This window comes from Erythranthe guttata, chromosome 2, assembly GCF_056151865.1.
Source record: "Erythranthe guttata isolate IM_541 chromosome 2, IM_541, whole genome shotgun sequence".
Classification (NCBI taxonomy): domain Eukaryota; kingdom Viridiplantae; phylum Streptophyta; class Magnoliopsida; order Lamiales; family Phrymaceae; genus Erythranthe; species Erythranthe guttata.
Window position 1 is genome coordinate 17,181,792 of NC_142534.1, and position 12,278 is coordinate 17,194,069.

At 34.7% G+C, this 12,278-nt stretch overlaps 2 protein-coding genes across 3 annotated transcripts; both read left to right on the forward strand.

Moving 5' to 3' along the window:
- Window positions 1-753: 753 nt before the first annotated feature.
- LOC105963779 (uncharacterized) lies at window positions 754-4,856 on the forward strand. Of its 2 annotated transcripts, XR_016029852.1 has the most exons (8): window positions 754-978; window positions 1,413-1,738; window positions 1,835-1,928; window positions 2,272-2,393; window positions 2,520-2,669; window positions 2,858-2,956; window positions 3,218-3,318; window positions 4,582-4,856. XR_016029852.1 is itself a non-coding variant. In XM_012988234.2 (7 exons), the coding sequence occupies exons 2-7, from the start codon at window positions 1,445-1,447 to the stop codon at window positions 3,263-3,265; spliced, it is 807 nt and encodes a 268-aa protein (XP_012843688.2). In that variant the 5' UTR covers window positions 754-978; window positions 1,413-1,444; the 3' UTR covers window positions 3,266-3,402. The 2 variants fall into 2 exon arrangements, 1 of the variants encoding a protein (XP_012843688.2); XM_012988234.2 differs by lacking the exon at window positions 4,582-4,856 and having other exon boundaries at window positions 3,218-3,402.
- Window positions 4,857-4,872: 16 nt separating this feature from the next.
- On the forward strand, window positions 4,873-11,236 carry NAD-ME2 (NAD-dependent malic enzyme 2). Its single transcript, XM_012988224.2, has 19 exons — window positions 4,873-5,181; window positions 5,930-6,026; window positions 6,584-6,702; window positions 6,791-6,958; window positions 7,331-7,459; window positions 7,618-7,678; window positions 7,936-8,039; window positions 8,125-8,208; window positions 8,308-8,414; window positions 8,526-8,619; window positions 8,902-9,015; window positions 9,163-9,228; window positions 9,340-9,412; window positions 9,515-9,601; window positions 9,802-9,856; window positions 9,957-10,028; window positions 10,159-10,221; window positions 10,600-10,714; window positions 10,868-11,236. Exons 1-19 carry the CDS (start codon window positions 5,050-5,052, stop codon window positions 10,937-10,939), a joined length of 1,812 nt encoding a protein of 603 aa, XP_012843678.2. The 5' UTR covers window positions 4,873-5,049; the 3' UTR covers window positions 10,940-11,236.
- Window positions 11,237-12,278: the final 1,042 nt, after the last annotated feature.

Sequence of the window (12,278 nt, forward strand, 5' to 3'; positions counted from 1 at the left end):
AAAAAGCAAAATGAATTTGTAATTTTGTATTGTATTAGACCCAATAATTAAGTTTTACTATGTCTTTTCTGTTGGGTACCCGTTTGAACACAGGCATACAATATATCGAATATGTTCTATACTATTACGAAATGATCTTACGAAAAATGGGACTAGAGTTTATGGATAATACTAAAAAACATAAATAGCGAAAATGGGAGGAACCTAATAGTTCCAACACATGGAACTGTAATCGGCCACTCCAAAACTTAGTTTTCGATTGTCTCTTTCTTGTCCTGATATTCATCAGCGGTGGCACCAACGGCCCGATGCACAGAGCACTTTCTCACCGGGACCCTTTTCTCATAATCATGTATGAATCATGAGAAAATTTTCCTCAGCAATTTCTGAAATAGAATTTGAGAAGATTAATAAACATAATATCATTTGTAATTTTGTATTGTATTGAGAAGATATTTGGAAAAGAGGCCAAACCAAAGTCGAAATGTGTCCAATTATTGGATTTTTACTATACTGCATCGAGTGAAATACATCGGGTAAATTTTTACCATTCATAAACACACACACACACATATATTCGTGTGTGTCCATCCAGTGTAATCTTCAACGGATGTAGCATGTAAATAAACCAGTTATTGGACCTCATGTTGGGCTCAAAAGATATGTAATTAACTATTACATAAATTTTGCCAGGCCCAAATAGTTATGGCATACATTATTACAGCCCATTTTCCATTCAATTTTGCCAGGCCCAACGTATTATTCTTCGTTCGTTCCAATTGCAATTGAAATCGAAAATAGAAAGTACTCCGATTTTCGATTGAAGGCCAAACCCTCATGCAAAAATTAATTCACCCATAATTTCATGCTTTCCTCAGTTCATCGACGAAAAATGTTCAGCTAAACGGTTCGAAGGTTTTCGATTTTTGATTTTACACAAAAAAATTGGGGGTTTTCAGTCTGCATATTAGTAGAAAGGCAAGTTCGTAATTTGTTTCATTTCGATTTGATTGGGGAAACTCGCAGTTTAAATTTATCTCTTGTTAGTTAATCTTATTTCGCTGCTTCGTTTTGTTCGTTAGAGCTACGTAGCATGATTATATAATCGTTATTCCGCTGTATATTGTTTGTTATATAGTCACTAATCAGCTATTAGTTACTTGCTTTTACCGATTAATGGTGTTTTTATTCTTCAGTTAATTAGGTTTAGCATATTGACACAGACGTAATTGTGCAATAAATTCCCGTTAATTCTGTGTAAAAGATAGGGTTAAGAAGGTTGTTGATCTTTTAAATGATTCATTTATTCTGACTAATTAGATTAACGCTGGATATTTCGTAAGTCTGTAACCATTGCTGTAATTATCTCGGATTTTTAATTTTTCTCTGGTTATTTTGATGAACCGCAACAGAAAATCGATGCTCGGATTGAACTGATAAGATAATGTTTGGATCTGCAAAGGACTTGCTGCTTTCTGGTCCTGCATCTGAGCTGGATATCGAAGAAGAAGAAACTGATAATCCCGTACAATTATTATATACAGCTTCGTTCGAAGAACTTTCGTCGAAAAATATTCAGTACGATACGATAATATGGCTTTCGATATCTCTACTGCTAGTTCTAGCGTGGGGAGTTGGGATAGTTATGCTACTTTATTTGCCCTTTAGAAGATACGTGCTACGAAAAGATATTGCATCAAGGAAACTATATGTGACATCAGCTGAAATAGTTTACGAGGTATTTGATTTTTTGTTCATGTTTGTTAGCACTTCGGTAAGAGGAATCCATAACCGTGAGTTAATCCATTAATTTTTTTGTTTCTTTCTTGTTAAGGTATGTAGACCGTCGTTTATACCTTTCTGTGGAGAGATAAAAATTGAGAAGCGTGTACCTCTTTTCTTGGTGATAGATATTATAATCGAACAAGGTACGAACAAGGTTCTTTCACACTTTGAAGTTTCATTTTATTCTAGCTGGCTGCTAGTGTTGAGAACTAATTTATTGAATTACTGAATCGGTTTCGACACGGTATTACATTTCAGTGGTACTTTTCAAATGCTTTCATAGCTTGGGATGCTTTTGACATACATGCACACTTCGTTTCTGCCAATATTCTTGTATAGCATAAAATAATTATCTTAAGGCATTACTCTATCGTGATGTATTTTGTGTTGTTACATTGGTGTCTATTTCGTTGTGCTTAATTAATTGTCAATAATCCTCGTTCTCCTCTCGTTTATTGTAACGTCGCATATATTTACCCAATGCAGGCTGCTTGCAATCAGTGTATGGATTGCATACCTTTAGAGTTGAAAGTATTGCTAATGGTAAAGCCGCACCGGTCGATGAATTACAGGTTCAAGGGGTTCATAACCCTGGGCTACTGAGGAAGGTAATCTTAACCCCTAACCTTTTTCAGGTTTCTTAATTTCGTATAATGGAAAAGTACCGTGAAATTATACTGTAATCTTTAAATATATATTTATATTAATTTTATAATTATATCGAATTTGTGTAGGTTGTAGTGACTCAGGCTTCAACGGCTATACAACATGCTAGTAGAAGCTGGAAAACTAACTTTCAAACTGCTGGAGGTGAAAGCATATCTCCCGTGGAATCTTTCACCTTGGGTCCCGCGATTTTGAGTTCGCCTTCTAAAGGCTGGAAGGTAATAACAAATCACTATTGCCTTGCCTCACAAACTTTGGCCTCGTTTGGTTGCCAAGATAGGAGTAGCCAAGATAAGATTAAATAATCTAATGAAAATGCAATTATTTTATCGGACCCCGGGACGTCGAACAAAAAAGCTCCCTGAAAAACTATATTCATGATGTAATAATATTGTATAACGTGCAGACAATAGGTTCTCCTCTCCACGTTCGAACTGAACCAAGAGTTGTAGCACCTACAGATTTGATGCTCCACAAGCTCGAAGAAGTTAATAAGTCGGTGAAGGTGAGTGTGTTTATCTTTCTCTGCATGTGTCTGCTCAAGAATTTGTATGAAACATCTTCGTGCATAAACGAATTATCTTACAACCGAGTCGATACTTTTTTTCATACATCAAAGTTTACGTCATATTGTGATATGCAGTAATTTAATATTAAAGCTTACGTCAAAGTTTATCCAAATTCTGATCTGGAAACCGTATTAAGCAGCAACTCATTTGCATTGATAAATAGTTCTTTAATTTGATTTTATTTCTTGAAAACCCAGAAAATCGAGTTTTTCATGGAGAAAACCCAGGGCCGACTCGAAGCATAGGTTGGAAAAACTTGTGAGAAAGAATCCTCTGCGGTGTTGTTCGAGAAAAAAAGGTAAATCCTCGCTTCCTTTATTGTGATGCTGGAAAATTATGCTGCTTATGTGTATCACAGAAAAAGACAGCATTAAAAAAAATATATATATAAAATTAAAATAAAAAAAAGGAGAATAGGGAAGAATCAATTCTATTAGAAGTTGATTGATTTATATGGGGTGGTTAAAAATTAAAAAGAAAAGATTTGTCATTCAATGTAAAAGAGTGGACAAAGGTGCAGACATGAGCACACGATGCCGTTTTACCTTTTCAAAGCTACTACTTGGGTTGCAGTCAAATTCGGTACCTTTTTTTTTCATTTTTTCATTTTTTTTTTTTTTTTTTTTTTTGGTGGACTTGGTTCTTACGCGGCGGGTTGGGTCATAACTCATACGTTGTATATTTCTGTCTGAAATTCCGAATTAAATTCGATTTTATTTATAGTTTTAGAATATATTTGGCAATTTATGATTTGTTTCTAATGATTTTGTTTTTCCAGAAATGCTTCCCACGTTAATTCTCCTATTTATAGTAAAAAAGGGTATAAAAGATGATATTTGGGCATCGGATACTCGAAATTTTATAACCTTTTCATTGTCATATACTAAAAAACGCGGTTTACTTGATGCTACACCCAATAAAATATATAGGGTGATTATAAATCGTTGATCTGAATGTTTAGTGAAAAGTTATTCCACCCGATATACTTCACTGTGTATATAGCATCTCATTGAAAAAAAAAAAAACGCATGGTCAAGATTAACCCAATTGTATCAGGGGAACCAAATCAACCAATGCATATTTTCATAGTTACACACGAGAATTATTGGATTAGTCAATTATTTAATTAATCGTAACTAATATTACCAATCAAATGAGGTTGTATTACAATAACTAGTCAAGCTCACATAACTCAGACAAAATATGTTTGTTTTTTTAAAATGATCATGCACCATTAATTTACACATAAAAACACATATGCGTGTTTAATGAGTAATTATCTGTATAAATCCATGTTGTAAAATCATCCGGCGTTTTTTATCAAGTGTAACATCTGATAGACCTCTATTTACTATAATTTGCAAAGTAAATTAGTCACAAGAAATCAAAAACTTAATTAATGGCATCTTAAATTTAATTTCAATAAATCCTAAATCGGTCAAAATAAATTGAAAAAGAGATTTTAATACTCTCAACTTTTTCATCCCGACATAGCTCAAATTCTGACCTTCTTCAGCTAAGTTCAGTAATAAAGTTCCAAGTGTTATTCTCTTATTAGCAGCAACCGCGTTTGACCCCACGCCTCCATAATTGGAAGTTCAAACGTAAAATGACGGTTCTACCCTTGTCACAAACCGGGCACGGGCACGGGCACCCCTACGAAGAATAACACACCAATTTAGCATTCAGGCACCATAGGGCATAGGTTCTCTTTCTCTCTCATGCCCGTATTCTCCGGGCAGCTGCAGTCAAGTTCGCGTCTTCACTCTCAACAGCTTCGACTTTCCACGACAGACTCTTCTCTCAATCTCGCAGCAAAAAAAGAAAAAGATAAAATCCAAAATCTGATCTATATATATATACATACAGATTTTTGTAAGTATGCGCGTCGACTGAGTTTTTTATATGTATAAATACACAGGCGCACACGCACACGCAGACACCATTGTTTGACATTGTGGAGCTTTTGGAAGCCGGAGCCATCCCGTCTGAAGTTTGTTGAATTTTTTTGGGTTAATTTAGGGCTGAAATGATGTGGAGAGTGGCGCGATCTGCTGCGGCGAGTCTCCGCCAGTCGCGGCGGCTGTCGACGGCGATTCCTGGTCCCTGTATGGTGCACAAGCGTGGTGCTGATATTCTCCACGATCCCTGGTTTAACAAGGTTCGTCCATTTTTCTTTTTTCTATTTGAAAGCTTTATTGTGGTTCACTGATTTGATTCCAGTGTTGTTATTTGGAAATTGTTGATTTGTTACATTACACTTTGTTTCAGAGATCTGTTTTGTATTTTTGTATTTGGATTTGAATTGTTTTTTTCGTATGTCATTGATTTTTCGTTTTTTTTAATCTCTGCAGTTTCAGTTTATTTACGTTGAATTGAATTTAATTAAGATAAAACTGTTTGATCATTGAAGCGGCATGGATATGTGGGAAAATGAGAAATAATAGAGTAAATGAATACTGTAAATTGGTTTTGCTTACACTGTAATTGAAGTTGTCTGAGGTTTCTGTCTCTCATTGAATGAACAGAGGGGCTCTGACGTTAATTTAAAGGAACAAGTATCCTGAAAGTTGGGTTTGCTTTTGCATCATTCATTTGGCTATATTTAAAATATAACTGAGTCTTTTTCTTTTTATTATTGCAAATGATGTGCGGTTTTTCTTTTTCCCTATGAGTTGTGGTGAATGATCAAATTTAAATTACCAAGTTTCTAGGATTTTATATTACTTGATATGTATGTTGCTTCGTAACTTTAGCAGAAATCAATTCTCATTGTGATTTAGGAGAATGATCAAACTCACTAACTTGATAATTTGACATAACTGGAAATTACAGTGGAATGGGAAAGCAATACATATTTGGTTTGCTTCTAGATGAAGTATGTAATTGTCGAAATTCCACATATGCAGGATACAGGTTTTCCTATAACGGAAAGAGATCGACTGGGATTACGAGGTCTGCTTCCACCACGAGTGATATCCTTTGAGCAGCAATATGACCGTTTCAGTGAGTTTGCTAGCTTCACTATCCTTGTTGAAGTGATTAACCTATTGTTTCTGTCATTTTTTATTTGAACTAGCTAGAACCACATATTTAATTCTTGTTACTGGAGTTGCCTTTCCCAAACCTCAAAATGAAAGGTTAACTGATGTTTTCTTCTGTTATATTAAAACAACACTGTCTACTGATGATATTTGCCTAAAACTTTGTTTGCACTTGCAGTAGACAGTCTCTCCTTTCTTCGAACTTCAACATATCATAAACTTGTATATAGTTTTCTTATTTTTTGGAAAGCGTGACATCTCAAATTTTATTGTGCTTTCTGATGATTCATCTGGAGAAAAATGATAACAGAGGAAATAAGTATGGGACAGACCATCAAATAGCTGAGTTGACTCATGGTTTTAATTACTATAATATTTGTAATATTGAAGGTGCGATAGATTTGAGGGTGGATCTTCCCCTGTATGTCTGTGTGTGACATACATACAATATATATTTCGCAAATTTAATCTGCAGAAGTAAGGGCGTGAACTTAACCCTTTTTCTACTTCTGATGTCAGTGGAATCTTATAGATCGTTGGAGAAAAATACTCAGGGTCAATCATATAATGTTGTATCACTTGCAAAATGGAGGATTCTGAATAGACTCCACGACAGAAATGAGACACTATACTACAGAGTAAGTACGTTGTCATATGGCTTCTGTGAACAATAACAGTATGTTTAAAGCGATATCAGCTCAACAAATCATTTACTTCGACTTGCAGGTGTTGATGGATAACATCAAGGACTTTGCTCCAATAATATACACACCCACTGTAGGATTGGTATGCCAAAATTATTCAGGATTGTTTAGGCGTCCACGGGGAATGTATTTCAGTGCCAAAGATAAAGGGGAGATGATGTCTATGATCTATAATTGGCCTTCTCACCAGGTATCTTGTTAGACTTATATGTTGTCTCCATTACAATATATATGCCATCTTCATGTACTCGTCCTCATGGAGAATTTTTGTTTTTCCCCAGTTATAGACAATTTTCATTTTTCCTGAACTGATTTATTCACCCACTATAGATTAAACCTTTAATTTTGTTTTGGGAGTTTTGTAATTATACAGGGGAATCTGATATGTTCAGTTTTATTTTCGGGAATGTGTTTTGAGGTGTAACGGTTAGGATGTTTTGAAATACTTCGTTTTGGATGGCAATGTATTGAAAAATGTAAAATAGAGTTTGATTTTATTTTGGGGATAATGAAATGAAACGAATTATTAGCTTCATATTCTGTTGACTATTTCCCTTTTCAGGTCGACATGATTGTGCTGACAGATGGAAGTCGTATTCTTGGTCTCGGTGATCTTGGTGTTCAGGGAATCGGTATTCCCATTGGTAAGCTCGACATGTACGTCGCAGCTGCTGGCATCAACCCACAAAGAGTATGTCCACTATTTTTTCAGTGTTTACATCTGTTGCAAGAACTTTGTATAAACTGTCTATATTTATTTATTAGTCTTGGAGTTATGTATTCTCCTCTTAGAATCCTATGTTTTATATATACTCTTGAATACCTGGATTTGTTTATTTCCATGGCCAGATATTGCCAGTTATGCTTGATGTTGGTACAAACAATCAGAAGCTACTTGAAGATCGCCTTTGTGAGTTGACTTGTTTAAGCTTACTTCCTTTTGTTTTTTATTCTTGCTTTAGGCGTGGTAATTTTCCAAACCACATTGTTTCAGTTGAAAAAAGATTTGGCTTAATGATTATTCTTCTGCTCATGGAGTAATTTTATCTTCAATATGTTCCATGTCCAGTCTCCAGCTTATGAAATTGCTTGATTTCCACTGAAAAAAGGTGCCAACATTTTCCTTAAAAGAAGACTTCGTAAGTGTTGTGTTTCACATGATTGCAGATTTAGGACTCAGACAACCTAGGCTGGAAGGAGAAGAATATTTGGCGATTGTTGATGAATTCATGGAAGCTGTTCATGCACGTTGGCCGAAGGCTATTGTGCAGGTCTATTTTATTCTGAAATACTCATTTTGATGATATTCTTGTCAAATACACAACTAACAATTTGTTGTTGGAATAATGTTCTCAGTTTGAGGATTTTCAAATGAAGTGGGCTTTTGAGACACTAGAACGTTACCGTAAAAGGTTTTGCATGTTCAATGATGACATACAGGTAATTGCTCTGCTATTTTTCTCTAACTAGGATAAACTGTACATTCTATTAGAGGCATCTTATTGACTGATGCACTTATCCTTACCTTGTTATATACAGGGAACAGCTGGTGTTGCCTTGGCTGGGCTACTTGGTACTGTTAGGGCCCAGGGAAGGCCATTGACTGATTTTGCTGACCAGAAGATAGTTGTAGTGGGAGCTGGAAGGTAGCATATACTCTTAGTTTTGATAGACCTTCCATTTTTCTAATGACAATGTTCGGGAAATTAAATGGTCTGTGGAAAACTTTATTTTCTTTATTCAATATCTTATTACAGTGCTGGACTTGGTGTTCTTAAGATGGCATTACAGGCTGTTTCAAGAATGACTGGACCAGAAGCAGATCCTCACTTTTTCCTTCTTGACAAAGATGTAATGATCCACAACTTCAAGATGATTATGAATAATGTTCAGTTATCTCCAAAGCTTTAGCATTTTTGAATATATAAGTTTCAAATGATTCACCTAACTAACAACTCAAAGCTTTTAGATGAAGTTGTTATCTAACATGGTATCAGAGTCATTCCAAATGAATGGTCCTGTGTCCGAATCCCACCACCATCCATTTAATCTAGTTTGTATCAAGTTTATAAGGACTTTCTCTTTCAACCGGCTTCTTTTTGTCATCTCAAATTCGGCTATATACATCCGCAGGGTCTCATAACGAAAGAAAGAAAATGTGTTGATCCAGCAGCTGCTCCATTTGCTAAATCCCAAGGTGAGATTGCAGAACTTGGACTTAGCGAGGGATCCAGTCTCCTTGATGTGGTTAGTCTTTCTCCAACACGACTAAGTTATATATTCTTCTGGAGCCAAACTGATGGCTTGTTTAAGCCTGTTTCTCTTTTCCATCTTTTTGGACTGGAGATCCTTGTGTATATAGATAATAATTGCAGTAATCCAACCGTTATGCAGGTTAAAAAAGTTAAGCCACATGTGCTTCTTGGTTTATCTGGAGTTGGCGGTATCTTCAGCGAAGAGGTTCGTTATCATTACCCCAGACTTTCGCTATAGCATGTGTACTGAGTATTTGAATTTTGAATGTTCTCAAAATGAATGCATTCTAAGCTTAATTGTTGAGTTTGTGAACAGGTCCTAAAGGCCATGCGAGAATCAGATTCCATTAAACCTGCTATTTTTGCAATGTCAAATCCCACGGCAAATGGTATGTTTCTATGCCCTGCTACTTCTAACATTTTAATTACTCATAAAACTTCGACCAGGCATGAAAATATGAACTACTATCTTTACGTGACTCGTGGAACAGCTGAATGCACTGCTATTGAGGCTTTCCAACATGCTGGTGACAAGATTGTCTTCGCAAGTGGAAGCCCTTTCGATAATGTTGATCTAGGTACTCTCTTAATTTCACCAAAGATTGCATAATTTCTAGGTTAAAATAAATGAGCTGGTTCCTCAACCCTACTAAAGAAAGGGCATCTTAGTTCTAGTGGCTTTCCTTATTTTTTAGGCTGGAGGATGAAGGGATCGAAGTAGTCACTTTCACTTTTTTATTTGTTTATAATGAGACTTAACTTGTTCCATTTGATGCAGGGAACGGGAAGATAGGTCATGTGAATCAAGCAAACAACATGTACCTCTTTCCAGGGTATGTAGTATATATATATATATATAATTATATATATATAACTTCGTCTATTACTTTTAGTCTTTTACAATTTTATGAATTTGTGTTTCTGCTCATTTAGAATCGGCTTGGGAAGTCTTCTTGCTGGCGCTCGTATAATAACTGATGGAATGCTGCAAGCAGCTTCTGAGTGGTATGAATCAGCAACTTCATTTTTCTATGATATTCTATCTGTCATATTTGGAGACATAAAACAAGTGTTCAATAATTTTGGGGTTATCACAGCCGAAATTTTACTAATTTTATTGTGGTTGTTATCACAGCCTTGCTTCGTATATGACTGATGAAGAAATTCAAAGAGGCGTCCTCTATCCTTCTATTGATAGGTAAGCAACTTTATCAGGTTACCAGTTATTGATCGGTAAGTAACTTTATTATTTTACCTGGGTGAGAAAGAATCATCTCAAAGAGCCATTACCTTATAACTAAAAAGAATTACCAGTAACTATGTCGCACACATTACACCGTGAGACTAGCCAAGTTATCTCACTTTTAGGTGAGACGTTGTAAACAAGTCGATTATTTGGAGGCTCTCTTGTTTCCATCACGACAAGTACTCTATCATTCTATAACTTGATATTCCCATTCTTGAAATTAAGATCAACTAATTATTCCTTTCTAGTTTTATTTAAGACATATTTGGCTCTTCATATCTCTTTCTTCTTTGTACATTTCTTCCTGAACTTGTAATTTCGTTTGGTCAGTATACGAGATATCACAGCAGAGGTCGGAGCTGCTGTTTTGAGGTCAGCAGTTGCTGAAGAAGTGGCTGAAGGACACGGCGAAGTGGGTCCCAGAGATTTGTCACACATGTCAAAGGTACATCATATATAGTAAATACCTTCTACAATAATTTTTTTTTTCTGGACAATTTATTAGAAACTCCTAGAGACTTAAAACTCGTTCAATTGAATTGTATCGACAATTTAATCAATTCGTCTAATCCTTGACTTGATAATCGTTGCATTGCAGGATGAAACCATTCGATATGTGAAAGAGAACATGTGGTTTCCTATTTACAGCCCTCTTGTCCATGAAAAGTGAAGCTCGTTCTAGCCATTATTTTTTTTCTCGAGGCTATTTTTTTTTTCCTGCAGAACTTTCGAAATACTCTGCGGTCCGCTACTCCACTATATGTTTTAAAACTGATTAATGAACTCATATAGAGATATTTAAACCAACTCAAATAGATAGAGCAGGTATATAAATTAAAGCAACAGAAGCTGTTCTGTTTCTGGTTTTTTCTAATAGGCGCTCTTCTGCCAAAAACTATCTTCTTATTGTTGTAACAAATATTTATCCTTTCTTAGCCTTCTTTCCAATAAATGGACTCATTCTTAACTGGATTTTCTTATTTATTTTTTATTTTTAAATTCCTAACGTATTATTGTTGTGAAATATCAATGATGACATAAGCATAGTAGTTAAAGTCGCGAGATACCGTGATATATATCGCAAGACGGTACGGTTCCAATCAAAACGATACACTTCATAATATGTATCGGCTATGCATAAATACCGTTAAATATTGTCAGATATCGTATCGTATCGCCATATCGCGATACGATATTAGTCAAAATATTAAAAAAAGAAAAGAAAAAAAGAAAAAAAAACGAAATATTCACATTATCGGGGTCTTAAAACGAATTTCAATATTATTTAATGTTTTTTTTACATATATTAGATCCAAAAAATTTACACGTCAAGTTTTATATTAATAAGAGAAAATAGGAAAATGCCAAAGTTGGAGTTGATGAAGTTGAAGAGATAGATGAACATGAGGATGAAGACACTCGTTTGAAACTGGTAGATGAAAAAAATTTAAGTTACATTGATCTTGAAGATTATGAGTGATAGATTAATTTTTTTACAAATAAGAGATCAAAAGTCGAACTTTGTTGATGTTATTTTTATGAGCAGTTATGACTTATGTCCTATTTTATGATAGAAATTTTTTTTTAAGAAATTAGGAATGAGTGGTTTGATTTTAAAATATTACATTTTACATTTTTAAAGTATTTTTATTATGTAGATATATATATTTTATAATTTTTAATAGCTGGTTAAATATCGTACGATACGATACAATACGATACACGGAGGAAAACGATACGCCGATATTTTTCGATTCGATAACCACATAAGCTAGTTTATGTTTAAATTTACTTTGTATTTCAAATAATTCCTACATTTTTTTAGGAAATTGATTTGCAATTAAGTCAATGCATATATAATACAATAAACAGCCGAATATCTAATAAAGTAGTCCATTATGGCTTCTACTTCTAGGCTATGGGCCCAATAAACATCTAATAAAGTTTTCCTTAATATAATCGAGTTAAAATTTGTTTTAATTTAAGCTCGATTCAATTATATTTCTGAT

What these genes read in the sequence shown, in the direction of transcription:
- LOC105963779 (XM_012988234.2), top strand. Translation starts at nt 1,445, where the DNA reads ATGTTTGGATCTGCAAAGGACTTGCTGCTTTCTGGTCCTGCATCTGAG. An exon ending in CGCCTTCTAAAGGCTGGAAG is followed by an intron (nt 2,670 to 2,857) that starts GTAATAACAAAT and finishes TATAACGTGCAG; the next exon opens with ACAATAGGTTCTCCTCTCCA. An exon ending in AAGTTAATAAGTCGGTGAAG is followed by an intron (nt 2,957 to 3,217) that starts GTGAGTGTGTTT and finishes TTGAAAACCCAG; the next exon opens with AAAATCGAGTTTTTCATGGA.
- NAD-ME2 (XM_012988224.2), top strand. Translation starts at nt 5,050, where the DNA reads ATGATGTGGAGAGTGGCGCGATCTGCTGCGGCGAGTCTCCGCCAGTCG. An exon ending in TGTTCAATGATGACATACAG is followed by an intron (nt 8,209 to 8,307) that starts GTAATTGCTCTG and finishes TGTTATATACAG; the next exon opens with GGAACAGCTGGTGTTGCCTT. An exon ending in GCGGTATCTTCAGCGAAGAG is followed by an intron (nt 9,229 to 9,339) that starts GTTCGTTATCAT and finishes GTTTGTGAACAG; the next exon opens with GTCCTAAAGGCCATGCGAGA.